The following is a 21,733-nucleotide window of genomic DNA, read 5'->3' as shown; positions in this document are numbered from 1 at the left end:
CAGTGTCTTCCTGATCTTCATTCCTTTTTTTTTTCTATTCCACTACGGAGTAGATGTTTCCATCCCGGCCGGCGCGGCCCGCCAGCACGTGCGCGGGAAAAGAAGAAGAGCGGAATTGGCTCTATGATAAGCAAGATGCCGCTTATTCATTTTCAATCATCCAATCGATCTTTTTAGATAAGAGGCAATATCAAAAATTATCAAGGTGTGTTCACATTCGGTTACTAGCGGCCCCGAAACTTGGCAAGAGGCGGTATGGATGGACTCGCATGTTCCTTAGTGTAGTCCAAGATTGGGCTAGCAGCCCGTTGAGATTCGTAAGACGCTCGAGCGACCTGAAACATTTAAGTCCAGAGCGACTTGGAACTAACATCATTAAGTAAAAAAAAGAGTCGCTAAACCCTAAATTGCTAATTCTTATAGGATCTTAATAAATATGTCTTAAATGAAGTGCCCCAATAGAGAATAGATCGCTGTAAAGTTAATATAAAACAAGCGTTTTCTTCCTGAGTGGCTTGGCCTTCTTCCTAATTAGGTTACTCAAACTCTACAATTCTCCCTCAACCTTTTACAAGTCTCCACGAGCTGGAACCCACACAATCCCGCGAGAAGATCTTGCAATCAACTGTATTCATTCATGATGCCGCAATTGTGCGTTTTGCTGATAGGATATTCGGATAATTTTCGGCTCTACGTGGGTGAAATTATACCTTCCGTGGTCGGATCATTTACTGCCTTCGGAAGACACTGCTTGTATAGTTATACTATACTGTACGTCTGGGTTTGTAGTGTGGATTTTATATTAAGGAGGCGCACAACTGATCCCCATCCTGTTGTAAAGATACAGAAGGATCATATGCGACAATTCCGCATTTCCCGCGGTGCTCACTTAGCTATAAATAATATGAAATGACAGTCTGATAAGCAAACAAATATTCTAAAGAGAGAAGGTACCGCTTCTCTTCCTACCTTTTATTCCTCCTTGTCCTGTTGCTGGACAATTCTTTCTCGACTCCACCTACCATCTAGGAAGTGATGATCAAAAAAAGGCAACCCCACTAGCTCGCCACCATAATGATGGCCAAGGAAGTTACCCTCGCGGAATATCTTTTCCTCAGACTGCATCAGCTCGGAGTACGCAGTGTTCACGGTGTTCCTGGGGACTACAACTTAGTTGCCTTAGATTATGTTGAACCTTCAGGACTACACTGGGTTGGTAATGCCAACGAACTCAATGCTGGATACGCAGCCGATGGCTACGCAAGAATCAAAGGGCTATCAGCATTGATAACTGCATTTGGAGTTGGAGAATTGTCTGCCCTAAATGCGGTTGGTGGAGCTTATGCGGAGAAGGCCCCGGTGGTTCATATTGTCGGTGTCCCATCCACCGCATCCCAGGATCAGGGCCTTTGTCTACACCATTCATTTGGCGATGGAAATTTCCGCCTGAATGCAGACGTCTACGCCAAGTTCACATGTGCCCAGGCAAACCTGAGAGATAAAGAGGCTGCGCCTGCCTTGATTGACCAGACTCTGCGCCAATGCTTGCTCCAAAGCAGACCTGTATATATTGAACTGCCTACGGACCTGGTCAAGGCCCGGATCCCAGCAGTCAAGCTCGAACGACCAATTGATCTATCTGTTTCTCCGAATGATGCAGTCATCGAAAATGCTGCCATTAAAGACATCCTCAAGCGACTGTATGCTGCCAAACAGCCCTTCATTATTGTCGACGGGTTTGCCCCTCGATATGGAATAAGCTCTGAGGCAGATGAGCTCGTTCGTGTCACTGGATTTCCAACCTCAACTACGCCATTTGGAAAAGGAATCATCAACGAGACATATCCGAACTTCCATGGTATCTACGCAGGGGCTGCAGGCAAAGAGGTATATGTGCCTTGGGTGAATTCCTGTGACCTTGTTGTCCGCATTGCACCATTGAACGCAGACACCAATACCTACAGCTTCACTACATTGACGAAACGCAACTTGACCATTGAAGTTCACCAAAACGGGGTCGAGGTCTGTGGAGCGCTCTATCGTGGCCTGAACACCAAAACTCTCTTGCAGAAACTGCTTGATCGATTGGATACATCAAAGCTGCCGCGACTCAGCCCATACCCGGACCTCGGGAATCCTACAAAACAGCTCGACGACTTAGGAACGCCGGCCCGCGATGCAATCATTGACCAGGGTACATTCTGGCAGCGCATTTCAAACTTCTTCCGCCCTGGCGACATTCTCATGACCGAGACCGGCACCTCGTCTTCCGGTGGAAGAGACTTCGTTTTGCCCCCACAAACAACAGTGATCAATTCCGCTCTCTGGCTTTCGATTGGATACATGCTTGCCGCATGCAGCGGTGCGTCCCTCGCTCAACGCGAGATGGTCTCGGAAAAGAGCCGCCCGGCCGGTCGAACGATTCTATTTGAAGGCGACGGCAGTCTCCAGATGAGTGTGCAGGCTATTGGAGATATCATTCGCAACCGCTTGGATATAACTATCTTTGTGATCAACAACAATGGGTACACCATTGAACGCTATATCAACGGTATGCACGCGGGATATAACTGGGTTCAGCCCTGGCGGTATTTGGAATCCGCGAGGTACTTTGGTGCTCCCGAGAATGATCCCGAGTACCCTGTATTCAATAAGCGAGTCGAAAACTGGGGCGAATTGTTGGATGTCATGCAAGATGAGCAGCTGAAGGCTGGCAAGGGTTTCAATATGGTGGAAGTTATTATGCACGAAGAAGACGCGCCGACATCATTGAAGAACCTTGTGCGAATGGCGGCGAAGAGAAATGAAGGAGGTGCTGAGACCACACCGGTGCGTCAAGGGTTGAGGAAGTTAAAGAAGAGGAGACCCGACGTGGTTGATTCTACTACACGTAAGGTTAATAAGAAAAAGAGACAAAATTAAAATTGACCAGTTTAAACATTTTATCTAAAAACCAAGTACTATTTCTTAAGTAGTGTCATACACCTCTCTCTTTCTAAACCTTTTGAGAAGTCTAGTATACCCCATGAGACCTTAATTGTATATGCCAGTTTTGGAGGCAATTTGCCCTGCACAGTTGAGAAATTGCCTGGTTTTCTGGGGGCTGACAAGCAGTAGCACTGAATTCTAAGCTGTGCTAGTTAGGAGATGGTGGTTACAGAGCTGTTCATGAACCATTTCCTACCGAGCATCTTTCGTGCCGGCCATTACTAACGGCGTCAACTAGATTCCAATCCTGTCATCTGATCAAAGAACCCCTCATATATCTTTTCATCCCGTGGATCTTTCTGTATATTCTTTTCTTTTATCCCTCTTTCCTCTCTTGACCAACAGCAACATTATACTATTCCATCAGCTGCACCCATCATTATGGATTTATTCCACTCTAAACGTCTGGAATACCGTAGTTTCAATTCTCCTGAGGATGATGACTTCTTCCATTCCATCCAGAGTGATCCGGTTGCCTTCACAAACTCCTGTGCGTCACTCGTACGACCTGTAGACCGCCAATTTACTGAGAAAATCAAAAAGTACCTCACTGAGAACACGCTGTTGTTTGTGGTTATCTACAAAGCTACCAATGATACAGGCAGCCGGATTCTACCTGAGCGCATCGGCACACTTTTCTTGAAGTCTCCAAGTCCAGATATGGCCCACCACCGTTGCTCAGAATTCGGTATCGACATAAAGAAGGAATATCAAACCCAGGGATATGGCGGCGAGGCAATCGACTGGATGCTTGATTGGGCATTCAAGAATGCTGGTTTGCACCGAGTGGAATGCAATGTCTTTGGTTGGAACACTCGTGCGCATAGGATTTATCAGAGATTTGGCTTCCGAGAGGAGGGGCGGAGAAGGGAGTGCCTGTTCAAGGATGATAAATGGTGGGACGAAGTTCATTTGGGGATTCTCAAAAATGAGTGGCAGAAAATTAGACAGGAGCAGGTTACCATGTCAATGTTTGCCTAGTACTGCTTCCGCGGAGATTCATCTGGGAGCCAAAATCATCTAACTAGAAATACCAATGTATCATTCATATAGCACTCTTAACTGTCAGTGAAAGGCTAGTGTCATCATCAATGTGGTAATCCGCATGTCATGGCAAAGTTGCCCTCTAATGTCTGCTGTGTGATATCGTTTGGCTCCTGGGATCGTGGTCCTGCTACACCTTATCCTTCGCCTACACAAGCTTTTACTTGATATAAGTCTACATGAACTCAATAAAAATGCCCGAAGCAACGTCAAATACTCGTCGACACTGTTCTATTGTAAGCAAGATGTGATGGCCTTGTTTGCCCTCTATTGATCTCAGTCAAAGGTTCACTGGCACAAAAACAGCCCCCATCAAAAAAGACGTCTATCCATCGTAGCTCTTCAAGTACCGATAGACCTCGACAAAGCTGACGAGCCATGCTTTCTCCATCTGGTTGTGAGGATCCCATTGAAATGATTTTGGCCGCCAGTAACCTTTATTATCACCAAATTTGAACGCAGTGAAGTAGGGCCCCTCTAAAGATACCCGTTCGTTCTCACCAAACGGTTCGGACCACGGAGTATTCGCCGTTCGAAGAAGATCGCCATTTTTGTTGGCTGTAGGCCTCCACGCAGGATTGGCTCGTTGCTCTGCTGTCTCCGGAGGCGAGATATAAAATCTTGGCATTCCATCAATAATGATTCCCACCGAATTGATGATAGAAGATGGGTGCGAAATGCCATCAGTCAAACCGATTGTGTTGCTTGCCACAACCTGATCACCTGCTATCAGACCATGCTTTTGCATCATATGCAACAGTAGGTCCAAGGCCGAGTCGAACGGAATGATTCCCAGGAAGTCATAACAGAAATGTTCAGAAAAGACGAACTTCTCGGCCGAAGCCCGCATGATTGCATCGGCACCATGCCGCAACCTCGACACGATGTGTGCAGTATTTGGCCGAACTTCCTGTGCCGGGTCTAGTGTGCGCTTTAGGATATCCGGATTTGCTTCCAACATATCAGCGGTCCAGCGAAGCTCTGAAGCTCTCAACTGGAACAAGTTGGCTTTTGCTTTCTGTATGTCATGCCAACATTCCTTCAGCTCTTCAAAAGAGTGGAATGTCTTGAGATTTTTATCTTCAATACCGTTGGAGTAATCAGGAGCACCGAACCGAGTCAGGTCTATTTTACACCAATGAATATTGAGCTCATCATGAATGCGGTACTTCATATAGTTCAAGATATAAGTCTCTCCATATTTCTGAGGCGCAACACAGTGGATATTTGTGGCCAGATAGTTTGTTCCACGCCAATGATCTCGTAAAAATCCCTTTCCCACTGCCCTGAATATGTCTTGGTAGAGCTGGGCAGCGTATTTCCACTTAGCGAGAGTTTCTGGGTCGGCGCCGAACATGCTTCTGCAGATTGGATGGGACATGATGCAGTCTTCCACTCGATCATTATCGTAGCATAGTAGCTTGAGCACGTCCCATACTCGCAGGTCATCAATGATTTGATGAGCGAGCTCGGTCGGCATAGTCGCGATATTTGTGACTATAGAACTGGTTGGTGCTTTTTGGTTACCCATTTTGTCACGTCCGTTGTCTTTGAAAAATGTGACGAAAAGAAAGATAAGGGAAAGATCACAAAATATCACAAATGTTGTGGAGCGTCATGCGATGCGGCTAGCTAGTCGGGATCGACAACACTAGTGTCTGAGTCATTTGCGTTGAGTCATCTCAAGCTTCTACCTATTTATCTATGCCTTTCTATCCTGTTCGGTATTTTGTCCTGGGAAAAATTCAAACAACAAGATGAAGGAAGGGCTCCCGGGATTGCATCTGCCAGACGCAGAGACAATCGCACAGCGCTTGCGACAAGACCAGCAAGCCTGCAGAGAGAGAAAAGTGCCCAGTAATCTAGCAATCCAACTATCTTCTGTTACGGAAGATATCTTTGATGAAGTAGCCTGGCATCTCACTCCACAAAGCGAAGTCTCCAAAGCATTGCGATCGACTAGATGCAAGAGCATCATCAAAGGCATCGCGGCCTACCTAGGCCAATTGGAAGCGATGGCCAAATCTGAGGAACATATATCGATGGATAGTATGCATGTCCCAGCATCAGAAGAGTTAGAGACAACAATTAAGGTGCTAGACTATCTTCAAAAGCACAAAGTGGTTGCTCCAACAGACCCTCTGTCTGAAGTTCTTTTAGCCGTGCGAGGGCAACTCTCCATGGACGACAATATTCGATACACACAGCATGAAAGATTCCAGAGAAATGACGCACCAAAGTCTTCAGATGTGAAGAAGAGATGCTACATCTGTCGGTACCGCTTCTCGCCCACTGATTCGCACGAACTATACCCGTCACTATGTCGCCAATGCGGCATGTTCAATATCGGCTGCTCGAATCTCTCCCTGCCAGAAAAGCTCATTCTTGCTGGTAAAGTTGCCCTCGTTACTGGCGGGAGAATAAACTTGGGTTACTCCACTGTATTGAGACTCCTCCGCTGTGGAGCCAAAGTCATTGTATCCTCTCGGTATCCAGCGGATGCTGCTGTTCGATATTCCACGGAGCCAGACTTTTCCCAATGGGAGAAAAGACTGAAGGTGGTTGGTGCAGATTTCAGAACAGCAAATGATGCTTTCCGGCTAGTACACATTGTGAAACAATTACTCCGTGCTTGGGATGGCGAGACTCCATCTGATACGCCACAATCCCTGGATATACTTATCAACAACGCCGCGCAAACCCTTACCGATCCAATCAAAGGGGAAGTGAGAGCCATTTCCAGAGAGGACCATCTAAAAGACCATCCACAGGCCATGGCTCTACTTGCAGAATCCGAGAACGACAAGTACACACCCCGCGTAAGAGGAGGACAACAAGCAACCTGGATCCCATGCATTACGAACAACAAAACCCAGCCTCAAATTGAAGATACAAGGAGTACCCAACCTACAAACCAAATAGCCACAAAAGGCCTTCAGATGACAAACAATGAAGACGAAGAGCCCTCAAAATCATCCTGGGTCCAATCCCTCCACGAAATTCCCTACTCAGATCTAATAAGTGCCCACTCGGTCAACGCCTTCGTGCCTCTAATCCTCTGTCGCGAACTCCTCCCATTGATGGGCACTTCACCCCCCTCCTCCTCCCCTTCCCCCTCGGCTCCATCCACACCGGCGGGATACATAATAAACGTCTCATCTCGCGAAGGAATACTAGAAGATACACCCCAGTCAAGCAGCAAAGCTGGACACCACGTACACACGAATATGTCAAAAGCAGCGATCAACATGATAACAGAGACAGAAGCACATGTTGCATGGAAGGGACGGCGTGTTGCTATGAATTCGGTTGATCCGGGGTATATGAGTGCTGCGCCGGAATGTCGGACTGACGAGGGGTGTCCGATTGGATTTGAAGATGGTGCTGCGAGGGTTTTGTGGCCTATTGCTGTTGGGGAAGTTGAGGGAAAGGCTGTTTGGGGGAGGTTTATGAAGCATTTTCGGGTGGGAGTTGCCATTACGCGGAGGGGGTAGAGTAGATACATATCAATAGCTGCAAGTGAGAAACTTCACGAAGTATCGAAATCATGGAAGGTTTCTGTTGAGATGATCCCATCTGCCGTTTGCTTACAGATTGAGCGCCTTTTTATTAGATTCAGGTATAAATATCCCGCTCTTTCTAGATTGAATGCACAGGGAGCAAGTCAGGATGAAGGCAAAGAAAGGACAAGTAATGGTCTTTTCCACATTAATTGAACCCTCAAATGATCCCCCACCTCCAACTGTCTGCATATCTATATACCATCATCCTCCTGCTCAACCGATGCCTCCGTGATGTAGGCATCCCAGGCCTCACAAGTAGAATTCAAAGTATCATAATCAATCAACTTCCGCGCGTCCGAATACCTCTCCAAGAACTGAATAGCAAATCCCTCCTCAGTATGCCATCCGATATGGCAATGCATCAGCCAAGCCCCGGGGTTATCAGTCTTGAATGCAACAACAAGATATCCAGATCCCGGGAGCATAGCAACATCCCGACGGGGCGGGTTCGTCAAGCTGGTGATATCGGAAGAGCTGTACGTCCCTGTTCCCTGCGCTAGAATATAGAAGTCATGGCCGTGCAAGTGAATGGGATGTGGGACAGTCAGGATAGTTTCGATGACAACATAAGACCACTCATTTGCGCGCGGAAGCACGACTACGCCGCTTTCGGTGGTGAATGATGTGTCATTGTTCCAGATTTGTAGTAGTGTCGGATTATCCCAGTATACTTGCATCGATGTCCCGTTCATCTTCCAGCGGAAGAGACTCTCGGAATTCGTGCCTAGTGTGACTGGCTCGCTGGAGTTGTAGTATGGCGCCGATGCACTCTGACCCAGGTACGGGACGAGATCGGAGATGTCCTCATCATCACAACTATCGGTGTATGTGTATGCGGTTGTGTTGGGCGTGGAGGCTGTGCTGCCGTAATAGACGATTCCTTTGATGTTGTCTGTGCTGTCATTGTCGGAACAGGCGGATTGGGGAATTGCACGCATCCAGAAACTGTCGTTTCCGGTGGATTGATCTGCATTGACCACAATATCGTACCGCTGGCCTGGATAAAAAGAATGGTTAGTAAGATTATTTGCAGTTGGTAGGTAACTGGTCTCTTACCCATGCCGATGCTCAGGACAGTTGTGTTGAATGGCTCGATAGGTACCAAGTCCATAGCCATGACCGTCAGAGTATGATTGTCAATTGAGAACTTGAAGTGAGTGTCAACCGCAGCATTGATAAGACGGAGTCGATAAGAAGTGCCTGCAGTGAATGATGTGTTGAAACGATAGCCTGTTTGGCTGGTTGAATCGTCATCTCCATACACATTTGTGCCGTTGATGAGGCCATTGTCCAATGTGGGCGGACCACTGGCCTGGGCAGTGGCGTAGAGCTCATCAACAGTCTGGTGACTCCAATCATTGAGAAACAAAACTCCTTTGTCCACATCATAGTTCTCAGTGGCAGGTCCGTTGATAACAATCCCACCGAAGACACCTTCATAGGCTTGCAACCCGATGTGAGAATGGTACCATGACGTTCCATATTGTGTGGCTCTCCACTTATAGGTTGTTGTCTGTCCTGGAGCAGTAGGACATTGGGTGATGGAGACAACGCCATCGTTCGGATTGGTATAGTTCTGGCGGATGCCGTGGAAATGAATGCTAGACCCATTCACTGAGGTCAGATTGTTGGTGACATGAACGATAACATTATCACCCCAGTTGGCCTCAATGGTAGGGCCTGGAATTGACCCGTTGATTGCCATTGCTGCGCGAGAGTAGCCATCGGGAGCAACTGTAACATCTTCGATATTGAGGTAATACTCTTTGGTCACGCCCGTGGTGGGGACGACATCATAGTAGTTGGTGCTCACATCGTACTTGCACCAGCTCTGTCTATCACTGGCAGTATTTCCTGAGCAAAAATCCCGTCGAAACATGGTGTGTCTGCTTTGATGGATCGAGGTTGCTGAGGCTACTCCCGCGACGGCCACAAGAGCAGTCCAGATCTTCATGCTCGCTTGAGGCCGGTCAAGAATGCTAGAAATTGCCACTGCAGAGAACAAAAATAGAGTAAATGTATAGAAGAATGGAAAATAAAGATGAAAAATGAGAACAACAACGGATTTGTTTGAAACGACTGTCAGATGATTTATAGAAAGGTATTGTAGGTACAAACCACCTTTTATCAACATATAGAATCCCCCGATGCTGCACCATTGTGATACCTCGCCAAGTAAATTGAAACTCGTCTGGGTCATCCAAAGGATCAACAAGTTAACGAAATCCATGACATCTGGTTTGACTCAGCTTGAATGAACATGTAAGGGTGCGTAAGCTCAGAGCTAGAGCGGCCGATCCGTGGCGATCGTGACAATCCAGAGTTGGCCTATTTATGAAGCTATTTTTAACTACTGTGAGCTGCGCGAGGCTATCGATCTAGAGGTGGGCCTGCACGATTGGAGAATATGCCCTAATGCAGGCCACTGTCACGAATTGCGCGGCGTAGAAAATCTAAGATAGAGCAGAGATAAAGAATAATTTCCAAGCCCCATCAGATTACTTCGATTGGAAGAAAGGTTTGGTAAAACTGTAGACTATCGCCATACGTTGGGTGCCCCCTCCCAGAGTAGGATCCATGGACTGCCTACAACTCGACCAAGAAAGGCTATTGTAGTCCATTTCCACTTACTTAAAGAAATTGCGCTATACTCTGAAGGCTGCAAGACAGATTACCCGTGCATTCTGCCAAGCTCATTGATATCGTGTAGGTACCAAGCAGGTACCACGCGGACCACCCGCGGCACCGACGTCAGCCAACGCGCGGCCGGGACTCGTCCACACACCCAGTTTTGACAACTCTCTACAGATCTATATTTTGCGAGAAACTATAGAAGATTCTAACGGCGATTGGACACTGCATGTTGACCTGAAACTTTGACTAAGCGGAGCTCCGCCTCCGAGGCCACAATATGCAAAGGGACTATGTATATAGGGAATGAGAACAAAATAGTCAAGTCCCTGCAAAGTCTTGTACAAAGTCAAACATCGAACAGCTTTCTGAGTATCTGATATCAACCATGTTTCGTTTCTTAGTCTCCTGCACCATGCTGTGCCTGGGAGCATCCGCGTACGCTCCTACAGTCGCGCGGAGAGCCCCCGAAACGGGTGAGCAGTTCGCACTTTATGCGTATGGAGAGTCTGTTGGTGGTCTCTCCCTTTTCTATGCAGATGGTAAGCTTTAGCATTCACCGACAGACTATATGGAACCATATTGACAAGGTGCTAGGCCAGGCTCAGATTGGTGACCCAGCCAACTCAACTGCTTCGGAAGTCTCAAGTGTATACTGTTAGTAAAATCCCCCACCCTACAGTCATGATTATACGCTAATACAGGACATACTAGTCGAGTCCTCGGATAGCACTTGGGTCGGCAACCCGAATGGAACCACCAATGGAAACGCCAGCTGGTCCGATCAGATGCTTTACATCCCCAGTTCATCATCTTCGAGCCACCAAATGGGGTTCACATCGAAGAATATGTCGAATGTTACTACTACGGGTTTCATCTTCTATGGAAATTGGATGATGGTGGAATCGGATTCTGGCGAGATCTCTTCCAGCTTCTATGTTAGGGAGAACTCCCAGGGTGAAGGCATTTATTCCTTGCTGTGGAATGTGTCTGATGAAACAACTGCTATCCCAGTGTCCTTGCGTTCCGCGAAGCCTTCTAACGCTTGAGATACTGGCTGCAAGGAGAAACGATGATGCACTTAGACATCTAGGTAGCAAGGTATCAAGGTCACAAGGCCTTGCTTGCCGGCTTGCAGTTAGATATGCCTCCGTCTTTGTTTCCATGGGGTATATAAAGGGCTCCATTCCAGTAGATAGACTATCATCAGCGTTCACTTCCGTTGATCGCCTTCTTGCTTCCACATTGTAGAGACATAGCTGAGTACGTCCATCAAACGGGGGTTGGCTGCTGGGATGATTTGGCTTTGGTTCATATGAAAGTAATTCCACATTGAAGAGGGGAACACTCAAGGAAGTATGCTCTAAGACGGGTCGATTCAGCACTCGTAGTTCAGCTTCATACTCAACTTTGCATGTAGAGGATCCCTGGTGCACTGCCCAAGTGGATTCAGGTGTAGGAGTGTGTATTCTCAATATGTTTCTCTCTGCTACTTATAACCTCATAACCTAACGCTTACATAACAAACTCATAGAAAAATAAGAAAGAGGTGAGGGCAATGCGTAGTGGAGAGCCTGTCGCCCCACTACAACATGTAAATAGCAGCATAAGAACAGCTTCCGTATTAGGCTAGTACATGCATAGCCTGTAGCGCTTATAGAATCCTGTAAATACTAGACATTGTCACAGGCACAAATGAGAAAGAGGGGTTTATACTGCTGTATTGGCTATTGGCAAGGGAACTGGGGGTAACACACGCTAGGTCTACCTAATTAGGCCTAGTGCAACTTCATGCTGTAAACTAAACTTTGCTTTTTAAGGTGGGGTTTGGTTAGGTCCTACCGCCCACGTGACTGACTACCTTAATTCTATTGACTTGATCTTAAATCCCGCCTTTTTGGGTAGAATTCTGCCGTTTTAAAACACCCCTTCTATAAATAACCCCAAACGCCAAGACCACCCACTGTTAGATAGTTTCGGGTAGCATTGACCACCGTCAGCGGCAAGAGCAAGTGTTCGCTAATAGTCCACATCACTGTGTATGGTAAAACGAGTTTTATATCCGTTCTATTTATGTATTTCGCAGTGCACTTCTGAAGACTCCTCCTCGTCTGGGCATCAATATACCGGAGAAACTGGAGAGACCGACGATAATGACAATGTGTGCTAAGACATTTGCGAACAAGGAATTGAATATACGCAGGTCTATATTTTTAGGGCTAAGCACTATAACCTCAAATAGAGACCGAGGCGGCAATTAGTTAAGAAGATTTCTATTACGGATAAGTGTTCCGCCGTGCTTATTTTGTGTAAGTTAGATAGATAATTACCTAACGTTATGTAGGCAATGATCAATGGTCATGGCATTGTTTGAGTGTCTACATACTGTCGAACTACGAGCATGGCGCGGCCCTAAACAGGAACCGAGGTTTTCGTTATGGTCTAGTGGTAAATTGGCAGTATTATTTCCCACATCAAATTGGCACTTATCAAAGACCCCTAACCATGAATTTAAGGGATATAAAAAGAAAAGAAAGTGAACGCATGCGTGATAAAATCCTCACCAATGAGCGAATCTAGACAGTTTCGTAGCAGAATCCCTTACCACTTTCTTAGAAAGTTGCTTCCAGGTGAACTGACTATGTTGTATATTCCAGGTTGCCGCCAGTGCTGACTAAAATTACATTCGCTTCGCCTGTATTTTCGTAAAATGAAAGGGGCAGTGCATGAGGCTAAAGGTAAGGAAAACCTTGATGTGTGGGGCCGAGGGTCAGCCTTGGAACCTCACAACCTTAGGTCCCTGACGGCCCCCGGGGCCAATCCTTGAAACTAGCCAAAAAGGGAAGTGCATAGGTCAGTGTACTCAGATTACATACTCTCTCTCTCTCTCTCACAAATACCAACTACTCACACAGAACCTTCCGGGCCATATACCTTCCCTTGCGTCCATTCTGATGGCATCAGAGCCCCTAACTTCAATATGGTAGCTCAAGAACGCTCTCCTGAACAGTTGGGCAACTATGCCTCTGTTGCAAAAGAGGAAAATGAGAACAGTGGCCATCGAAAACTGTGGGCGCCGTTCTTTCTACGCCGCCCGATCATGATCGTATTTTTGTTCAGTTTCCTGTCACTCTTGGGCACACTCATCGCGCTTTATGTGTACACCCAACGCCAGGGTCGAAGTTTGGGAATTAAGACTGATGGTGATCGATACTATTATTTATGGACATATGGGCCGACTGCAGGTACGCAGACCTATGACTTGCCTACAAAAAAAAGATCTAATGTTGGTTTAGTATTTACGATCCTCACAGCCGGCTGGATGCAGGCTGAATACCGCGCCGCACAGCTCATGCCGTGGATTTTGATGCACCAGGGCCTAACACCAGCTTCGCAGAGTATTTTCCTCGACTATATGTCGAAATGGAACGTTGTATCGCTATATCAATCCCTGAAGCAAAAGCACTTTCTGGTATCTCTCTGTGTGGCAGGCTCGCTGCTTCTTAACGGCGTGACAGTGTTTTCAACTGGTCTCTTTGAACTTGATTCAGTGCCCATCACTCGTCCCTCGAGTCTGATCGTCCCCAGAGCGTTTAGCGGGGCCAATTATACGGCGACTCATTATGACTCCCGGTCATATGCGGCCTGTTCTGCATTTGCTGCCCGTAATTTAACACGTCCTTTCGGTCTCCACGAACCCTACATATACACACCTTTTCAACCGGCCAGCTCACATGCGACAGAAAACAATACCATCCCGATAGGCCCGAGATATCAGGCGGATATAGAAGTCATTGAGCCTTCCCTTGATTGTCAGAATGGGACCGTGACTTGGGGGTCCGGTCTCATGCCGTCACCAGACTGGAATGGTACAGTCGAGCAAACATATGTGGAAAGAAACACCACAATATGGTCAGCCCCGGACGGATGTACTTATAAGATTCCCGCCAGCAGTATCGAATCGATACTGAACAAAGGAAATATCAGCATTGAGATGCATCTAACCGCATGTGGAGGCGAAAGCGCCAACGCCTACGCTGTCGGCAAGAATTTGCTTGTGGACTGGACTGTTGATTGGCGAGTTTGGGCGGCTGTCGTAAACACGGTTGGCGTTAAATTCCCAAAAAATCAAACACTGCAATCGGCATGGGATACTCCTCCTATTCACCTGGTTGTCTGCAAACCTAGGTATAATGCGTATTGGGGCCCAGTGAGAATCTGGCGTGAATCTGGACAGAGCGCCGTATCATCGGATATCCAACCGCAGCGCTTGAGGGTTACAGAAGGAATCACAAATGTGTCAGCAGCAAAGATTTTACATAGTAGCTTCCGCTCCTTGAGTCTTAGCGAGGCCGATGGGAGTGCGGTGATTTCGGAGGAAGATTTTCACTTTACCGGACCCAAAGGCACTTCACAAGAGGTGTATTGGAACGATATGCCGGCGTTTACGGATGCCATGCAAAATGAGTTCTCGTGTCTTATGCGGCAGGTCATGCAGTATGAGCTGCTTCAATCTGACCCGCACAATGTTGAAGGCACGGAGCAGTTTATTGAGGAACGTCTATTTGTGCGTCAGTTGTCGTTCTGGCTGATGGCAGCTCTACTGGTTTGTTTGATTGCCATTGTCACCACCCTCCTTTGCTTCTTTGTCCCGGTTGCCGTGTGCCCGCGTGACACGGGGTCCATTGGGGGAATGACGGCTGTCTTTGCCCAGAGCCCAGAGTTTATGACCTCATTCAAAGGATCACAGCTCAAGACAGAATCGCAAATGGCGGATACTAGGCTGGGCCGGACACTTTATACCTCAAGTCACACGGAGGAAACGTTCAGGCTACTTCCACAAAATGAATCAGCGGATGAACCGGCATCTAAAGGCATCAAATCCAGTGAACAGGATACCTCTTCACCAACATGGTGGTATCCCTTCTCGACCACATGGCTCATAAAGATTTCCGTGGTTGCCCTTCCCGTCGCCGTGATTATAGGTCTCGAGGTTGTCTACCACATCTCCGCTAGTACGCATGGTATCACCCTGGTCGACGGAAAATCACCTTATATCCACTACATCTGGACCTATATCCCGGCATTAGTCATGTTTACCATCCGTGTCGTGTTCACATCCGTCGAGTTTGGCGCACGGATCGTCCAACCCTATGCTCTTCTCCGCGAGGGCTCTGCTCCACCACAAACAACCATCTTCGAGAACCAACTCCGCAAAATTGCCCTCTACGGGGTATTTGATAACCTTCAAAAGAAACAATGGACTCTCGCCGCAGCCACGTCGTCTCTCCTTCTTGCAGCAATAAACCCAATCGTGGTATCCGGTCTTTATACCGCCGAAGCCTCGTGGCCCACATCCCCTATGAATATCACGCAAACTACCCGCTGGAATCTAGGAGACCCCACTTCGGGCGACGAGTTAAAGTATAGCAAAGTCGTGGACTTTAATACAGATAAAACGGCCGGCCTTATCATTAATCTCAATCTATCCGAACCACAATGGACATACAACAATCTTGCCTTCCCACAATTCGCCCTCTTCGACACCAGCCTACCACCAGGCGCAGGCTACATCGATGCCCGCATCCCCGCTCTCCGCAGCCAGCTCTCTTGTGCAAAAACCCCAGTCAACTGTTCCACTTCAAGCACTGGATATTATTGCGCCTCTGATGACCCCTGCTATAGGCATAAGAGTGGAGCAAACCCGTTGGACGACCCGACATACTTCCTTCGAGGTACTTACCTCTTTCCGGCCGAAAATGCAACCTCAAACTGCTCCACTGACAACATACTATACGGCTTCTATGGCAACAATGCTGTGTCGGCCAAATACTATTTGCTCAATTGCAATGCGACAATAGAAGAAGTAGATGTCGACACAAGACTTCAGCTCCCTTCCTTCTCCATCGACGCCGACATTCACCCCCGGGTCGTCCCAAACACAAACAGAACAGTCTTCAACACGACCATTGACTCCTTCCCTTCACTGAGCACGATTGAGAATTACCTCTTCAAAACAAACCCTAACATCAGAAACATACTCCTCAGCACTCTAACCGATGGCATCCACGGCGTCCCTGCCGAAGAACTTCTCGACCCGACTGTCCTGGCAGCACGTCTTAATACAGTTTGGGGCATCATCATGGCGCAATTATTCAATTCCAATGGGCGGGAATCTTTTGATGACCCGCTGAACACTACTTGGTTTGTTGAGCCTGCTACGAGACACGCACCTACATACGAAGGTATCTTCCATGATGGCCGGAAGTATCTCGTGCAAAGTGAAGTTTCCACGCGCATCCTGGATGGCGTATTGGCCGGGATGGTGATTTGTGCACTTGCTGTGCTTTGTGTAATGCGGACAAAGGAGGTTTTGCCTAAGAGTCCGTGTAGTATTGCTTCAGTTGCGAGTCTCGTTGCTGAGTCAAGGTTATTGGAACTTTTGAGGGGTTCGGAGTATTCTGATGCGGAGTTGAGGAAGAGGGGGTTGTTTGAGGGGTTGTTTTCAATGGGGTGGTGGGAGGTTGAAAAAGAGACGAGTCAGTCTGATGCTTCGGCTTCGAGTGGTTCGAGTGTGTCTAGTGTTGAGGTTGAAAACCACGATGGAGGGCGTACTTCGGCGATGGAGAGTGGTGATGTTAATGAACGGGTTGATGATAGGCGGACAAGATTTGGGATTGATATCGAAGGGAATACGCCGTTGTTACGTGATGTTTCATGAGGCTTTCTGAAGATTTTTTGTTATATACGATACCCATATGAAGCCACGTAGTATAACGACAAGAAATCCAAGTACTTTCGTCATCTTGGAAAAAAAGCCAGACTTGACCTTTCACATTATTCCAGATATAGTTTGCTTATCAATAGCAGGTAACTAGTTAACATTTGTACTAGTTACTATCTATAGCTAGCATATACATTCATCCATACCTATGGACCAGATTACAGATGTAGCTTTCCTTTTCCATTTCAGTGCTCACCTCTTATCGCATTTTGCTCACCGAGTAAATGCGAGCACGCCTTAGCACGCCTTAAGACTCCCTAAGCATTTACATGCACTAGTTAACTAGTGAACTAGCTATGTGTGAGGAGGTAATACATTGGAAAGGCGTCATCATGCGTGATACTTGCCAATTTCCCCCCGCAAGAGAAACAGACCTCACGATTGGCTCTGGCTATTCTTCGGCGTTAAGTTAAAGATATAAGCATATATGAATTTGGTGGATGGAAGAGTAACATTCAACTAAACTTTGAAGAAAAGCTCTACTTAACTTAAGGTTGAATATTAGACCCTAGGAATTATACAAAGATAAAACAGTGAAGCGCCTAGCTTACATTGTTTTTTCTTTTATATATATATATACATCCAGAAATTTTGATGCTTAAGAGTTGCTCGGAGATCACGCTAGATTCACACTAGATTAATACAAAATCCTATTTAGTATTTGGGAGCGTGATACTAGTTGATATGGCACCATCGAACCTACCGTATGATAACATCAGCCAGGATGCTATTGAAATTACATATAAAAGACTGCTGAAAACTGAATCACGGTTGGAATAAGCAACTAGAAATCTGGGCATGATGAGCGACATTTCCAAAACGCCGGTTGTTGAGACGACTTCTGAGAACCGGGAGGAGTTCTTGGCTAGTTTCAGTTCACAAGAGGAGAAACATATCCGACGCAAGGTTGACAAGCGTTTCCTTTTGCTAATTGGTTTGATGTACATGGTTAAGCAAGTATGTATTATCCATCTCCAGACTTGATCCAAAATACTAAGTGTCAGATTGACGTGAACAACGTCTCCAGCATCAAAGTCCTGCAGGTTGGAGAGCAGTCCAACATTCTCAATGAATTGAATATGTCTGCTGACCAGTATAACTGGGTATCCTCGGTATACACGGTATGTCTCTCACTCCATACCTGAGAATGGTTCTAACAGGGTAGATTGGGTATATTATCTTCGAAACACCGAGTAATCTCCTGCTAAAGAAGATGACTCCAAGGCTATGGCAGACGAGAATTTTCTTCACCTGGGGGATTGTTCTAGCGTGTCAGGCAGCTGTACAAAACCGCCAGGGCTTGCTCGCCCTGCGCTTCCTACTCGCAGTCCTTGAGACCGGGTCCTATCCAGGAATCTTAACACAGCTCAACTCGTGGTATCCGAGCGACGAAATGGCCACTCCGGTTGTGTGGCTATTAGGTATATCCCAGTGTTCATCGATTGTGGGCTCGCTGCTCTGTTATGGTATAAGCTACATGGATGGCATGCGGGGACTAAGTGCATGGCGATGGTATATATCTCCCTTCGACAATTTGAGTCTTGCGTGTGAGATCAAGCTAATGGAGAAGGGTATAGGGTATTCATCATTGAGGGTGTCATCACCGTTCTCTTCTCGGGTGTTATATTTCTCGTGCTCCCCGATTACCCCAAATCTCCGAGGAGTAACAAATGGCTCAGCCCACGCGAACAAGAATTCATTGAGGCTCGGCTGGGTGACCGTGCTCCTAAAACAGCCGATCCGGCCTTCAGCAAAAAGGAGATTCTCGCTGCTCTCCGATCACCCATTCAATGGTCTTTTACATTCTCCCAAATGCTCATTAACCTCGGAATGTACGCGCTTCAGTGGTATCTCCCAACCCTCACCACCAGTTTCGGCTTTACAAAACTACCGGCCAACCAGTTACTCAACATTCCACCGGCTGCCACGGGCATCATTGGTGTAGTACTGGGCGCGTTGATCCTGCGACACGCTAGTTTTTCAAAACCAATCCAGCTATTGTATGTCATCCCCTTGCGTCGTGATACCATCGCTAACTTCTCAGGGTGTACAATGTGGGGATGATCATCGCCTTCATCCTTTTCTTCGTCGTTTCCGCCACACCCGGTCTATACGTTGCATGCATGTTAGGCACCTTCTTCGTAAATATTTATTACATTCCCTTTATCTCGTGGCGCTCGGCTACTATGAAAGGGGCCACGGGAACAGCCTTCGCTTGGGGTTTACAGAATTCCATCGGCCAGCTTGGTGGTGTTATTGGACCACAGCTGTTCCAGTCTAAGTGGGCATATAACAGATATAAAAACAGTTTCGGTATTGCTCTAGCGGGGGTCGTTGCTGCCATAGGGAGCAATCTTATCTGTTGGTGGCGGACCAACAAGCAGGAAAAAGAGGAGTTAGAGGCTTCATCTCGGCCGTGATAACACCGGTCCCATTTATGCTCTATATATATACCCCTGCGGGCACTCAGTTCGAGAAGGAAACACGAAGAGGCAGTTGCAAAAAGCGTCTCCGTTTAGCTTCGCCCGATCTTGCTTTCTAAAAGGCGCATCAGATCAAGTATAATCATTGAGACCACAATAAAAACAATGGTTCCGCTAAGACACAATTCCCGAGGACGTTCTATTAATTCTAAAACAGTGGGCCACATTATGACGGAGCCCAGTCAAGCATTGTTCAAGGTTGCAGCGAAGTCACTGAAAAGAACCTGCAGCCGCTGGCCCTCTTCATCTGCAACTTGACTATGAGTCTTAGCACTTCCAATTGGGTGATAGGGGAATGGTCTAAGGGCAGGTTAGCATCCAGCCCGCAGCCGGGGGGTTATAGAGGACCAACCCATATTCTGGCACAAAAACAATCCTTTTCGTTGCTCCATCCTTGACTCGCGAACGGATGACATCCTTCCAAATCCTCTCAAAGCAATCTTTTTCTTCTCTGAAGACGGGGTTTGTAGGTTCCGGGCATTGAGATGCTTGTGTCGTTCCAATTCGTGCGTGAATATGGTAAACCTAACCCGGCATTAAGATCAAATAACCTGAAACTTGCGTGAGTGCTCCTTACATGCGGTATGATAGCGTCCATCATAAATTTATCGCCTTCGCTAAGGTCAAGGACTCTCTCACATCCAACCATCCAATGGGAGAAATCAGCCGTAATCCGAAGCCTAGGGTAATGTTAGCACTTTGTTCAATGGGCGAATGATGGCAGGTAAAGTTTTTCCTACTCGGGGACAGCCTCCAGAATACGTCGTGTGGCATATGGCGTGAAGAGTGATCGGTTTCTGTGGGTCTCATGGTAGACACGGCCAGATATTCCAAGCTCGCTGTCAATCTCGATAGTCCCCTTATAGAATTTAATTGACTCCTCGACGTCCCAAAGGTCTCTTGAGCTAAATGTCAGATACAATACACAATAATGAGGTTATACAGTTGTCACTTACTCGCCTGATTGGAAGTTCATGGTCGATGGCTTCAATTGCTGTACCGATTTGAGCAGGCTTCGATAATTTTGCAAGTGGTGGTCTGCTTTGGTACCAGCTGGGCGGGGTCCGAGATACTGAAACCAAGACGAGTGTATCCTTGTACTCAAATGAGTAAGTTGCTTCTTTGGCTTTCTAGAATGCTCAATCGCTTACATCAACCCAAGCTCTAAGCCAGCCTGGTCGCAAAGTTCTCTAAGACGGGGAAAGTCCCTGCTTGGCTCCAGTGGATGAATATCTACCTCGACACCACCTACCAAGATTATGTTAACATAGTATTTAAAACGTGGCGGGATGTGAACATACTGTAACCTTGAGCTTTTAGTTCTGGAAACCATTGGGCCCAGTTGTCCATGTTCAGACCGGGAACAATTCCCCAGACAGATCGAAAACGGTCGATTTTCATAGCGTAGGATAGAAGGCGGACTGTGTGTATTGGAAAAGTTTCAATCGAACTGGAGAAACGAATTCATTTATGTTTTTATGAAAGCTCAATGTGTACCTCTCATTGAAAGTTCGTGTACCCAATAGGTAAAGTTCCCCGCCTAGTACCAAGGTTAGGCATTCGAGCCGACGCTATCATTGGCTCTTTTTCTTTTAGAGTGACCCCACTGCCAAGGCTCAATTGGCCCAAATTGGGTCACTTTGCGGGGGAAAATGCCATTTTAAGGACGAGACTCGCTGGAGTGATGTCAGAAAATATGGGAGATACTAGTAGCGTCGATATAGGCAAAACAAAAACATTGCCCGACGGGGTTTCTTCTTGGGAGGAACATGGTATACATTCCGTATCTCTCCACTAGACTGTGGTTTGAGAAGCAAAAGTTCTTTCATGCTCAAGCTTGAAGACGAAATGAGTACAACCAACACGATAATAGCTGCAAAGACACCGACCTTTCTGAACAAAATTGCACGTCCAGGGCTACGATGATTCGCCTTATGACATGATTTCCTGAAAGGAATTATTGGCCTAAATATTGACGATGCTGATCATGGTATAAATTCTGATCGAACGCGTGGGAATCAGCTAATTCTCCCACAGCATTGAACCCCGATCCCAAAGACCAGTTTATAGTAAGGTCGAGGGTTGCAAAAAAGGCAACATTCCCCGCGTCAAACCAGTGCGGGGATACTGCAGCTCCCCCTCATATCACTGTTTATAGCAAAGCAAATTATAAAGTAAAGCTCCGCGTTAATTATTAGGTACGCGTTGGCTGAACTGTGAGCTACTGCTGGGACACTTTC

General features: G+C 46.9%; 9 protein-coding genes across 9 annotated transcripts; 6 read left to right on the top strand and 3 right to left on the bottom strand.

Annotated features, from left to right (window-relative positions):
• Positions 1-1,074: 1,074 nt before the first annotated feature.
• N7537_003861 (alpha-keto acid decarboxylase family protein) lies at positions 1,075-2,922 on the top strand (the record flags this gene model as incomplete). The annotated part of the gene is made up of 1 exon (XM_056894919.1): positions 1,075-2,922. The coding sequence occupies one exon, from the start codon at positions 1,075-1,077 to the stop codon at positions 2,920-2,922; it is 1,848 nt and encodes a 615-aa protein (XP_056754667.1).
• A 447-nt stretch (positions 2,923-3,369) lies between these two features.
• N7537_003860 (GNAT family N-acetyltransferase) lies at positions 3,370-3,969 on the top strand (the record flags this gene model as incomplete). Its single annotated transcript, XM_056894918.1, has 1 exon — positions 3,370-3,969. One exon carries the CDS (start codon positions 3,370-3,372, stop codon positions 3,967-3,969), a length of 600 nt encoding a protein of 199 aa, XP_056754666.1.
• Positions 3,970-4,357: 388 nt separating this feature from the next.
• N7537_003859 (uncharacterized protein) lies at positions 4,358-5,512 on the bottom strand (the record flags this gene model as incomplete). Its single annotated transcript, XM_056894917.1, has 1 exon — positions 4,358-5,512. The coding sequence occupies one exon, from the start codon at positions 5,510-5,512 to the stop codon at positions 4,358-4,360; it is 1,155 nt and encodes a 384-aa protein (XP_056754665.1).
• A 277-nt stretch (positions 5,513-5,789) lies between these two features.
• On the top strand, positions 5,790-7,526 carry N7537_003858 (uncharacterized protein; the record flags this gene model as incomplete). The annotated part of the gene is made up of 1 exon (XM_056894916.1): positions 5,790-7,526. The coding sequence occupies one exon, from the start codon at positions 5,790-5,792 to the stop codon at positions 7,524-7,526; it is 1,737 nt and encodes a 578-aa protein (XP_056754664.1).
• Positions 7,527-7,786: 260 nt separating this feature from the next.
• N7537_003857 (uncharacterized protein) lies at positions 7,787-9,672 on the bottom strand (the record flags this gene model as incomplete). Its single annotated transcript, XM_056894915.1, has 2 exons — positions 7,787-8,592; positions 8,652-9,672. Coding segments are annotated over 2 exons (1,827 nt in total), but the record flags the coding sequence as incomplete, so codon positions are not given.
• A 969-nt stretch (positions 9,673-10,641) lies between these two features.
• Positions 10,642-11,275, top strand: N7537_003856 (uncharacterized protein; the record flags this gene model as incomplete). The annotated part of the gene is made up of 3 exons (XM_056894914.1): positions 10,642-10,768; positions 10,824-10,883; positions 10,941-11,275. The coding sequence occupies 3 exons, from the start codon at positions 10,642-10,644 to the stop codon at positions 11,273-11,275; spliced, it is 522 nt and encodes a 173-aa protein (XP_056754662.1).
• Positions 11,276-13,206: 1,931 nt separating this feature from the next.
• On the top strand, positions 13,207-16,947 carry N7537_003855 (DUF3433 domain-containing protein; the record flags this gene model as incomplete). The annotated part of the gene is made up of 2 exons (XM_056894913.1): positions 13,207-13,471; positions 13,523-16,947. The coding sequence occupies 2 exons, from the start codon at positions 13,207-13,209 to the stop codon at positions 16,945-16,947; spliced, it is 3,690 nt and encodes a 1,229-aa protein (XP_056754661.1).
• Positions 16,948-17,811: 864 nt separating this feature from the next.
• Positions 17,812-19,430, top strand: N7537_003854 (uncharacterized protein; the record flags this gene model as incomplete). Its single annotated transcript, XM_056894912.1, has 5 exons — positions 17,812-17,967; positions 18,015-18,131; positions 18,176-18,431; positions 18,569-19,010; positions 19,055-19,430. 5 exons carry the CDS (start codon positions 17,812-17,814, stop codon positions 19,428-19,430), a joined length of 1,347 nt encoding a protein of 448 aa, XP_056754660.1.
• Positions 19,431-19,675: 245 nt separating this feature from the next.
• On the bottom strand, positions 19,676-20,894 carry N7537_003853 (sugar phosphate isomerase/epimerase family protein; the record flags this gene model as incomplete). Its single annotated transcript, XM_056894911.1, has 7 exons — positions 19,676-19,793; positions 19,846-20,018; positions 20,071-20,173; positions 20,234-20,392; positions 20,450-20,587; positions 20,645-20,741; positions 20,795-20,894. 7 exons carry the CDS (start codon positions 20,892-20,894, stop codon positions 19,676-19,678), a joined length of 888 nt encoding a protein of 295 aa, XP_056754659.1.
• Positions 20,895-21,733: the final 839 nt, after the last annotated feature.

Source organism: Penicillium hordei, assembly GCF_028827395.1.
Source record: "Penicillium hordei strain IBT 12815 chromosome Unknown utg000002l_segment0_segment0, whole genome shotgun sequence".
Lineage (NCBI taxonomy): Eukaryota > Fungi > Ascomycota > Eurotiomycetes > Eurotiales > Aspergillaceae > Penicillium > Penicillium hordei.
The sequence above is the reverse complement of the archived record's forward strand: the minus strand, read 5'-3'. Positions and strand labels throughout refer to the sequence as shown.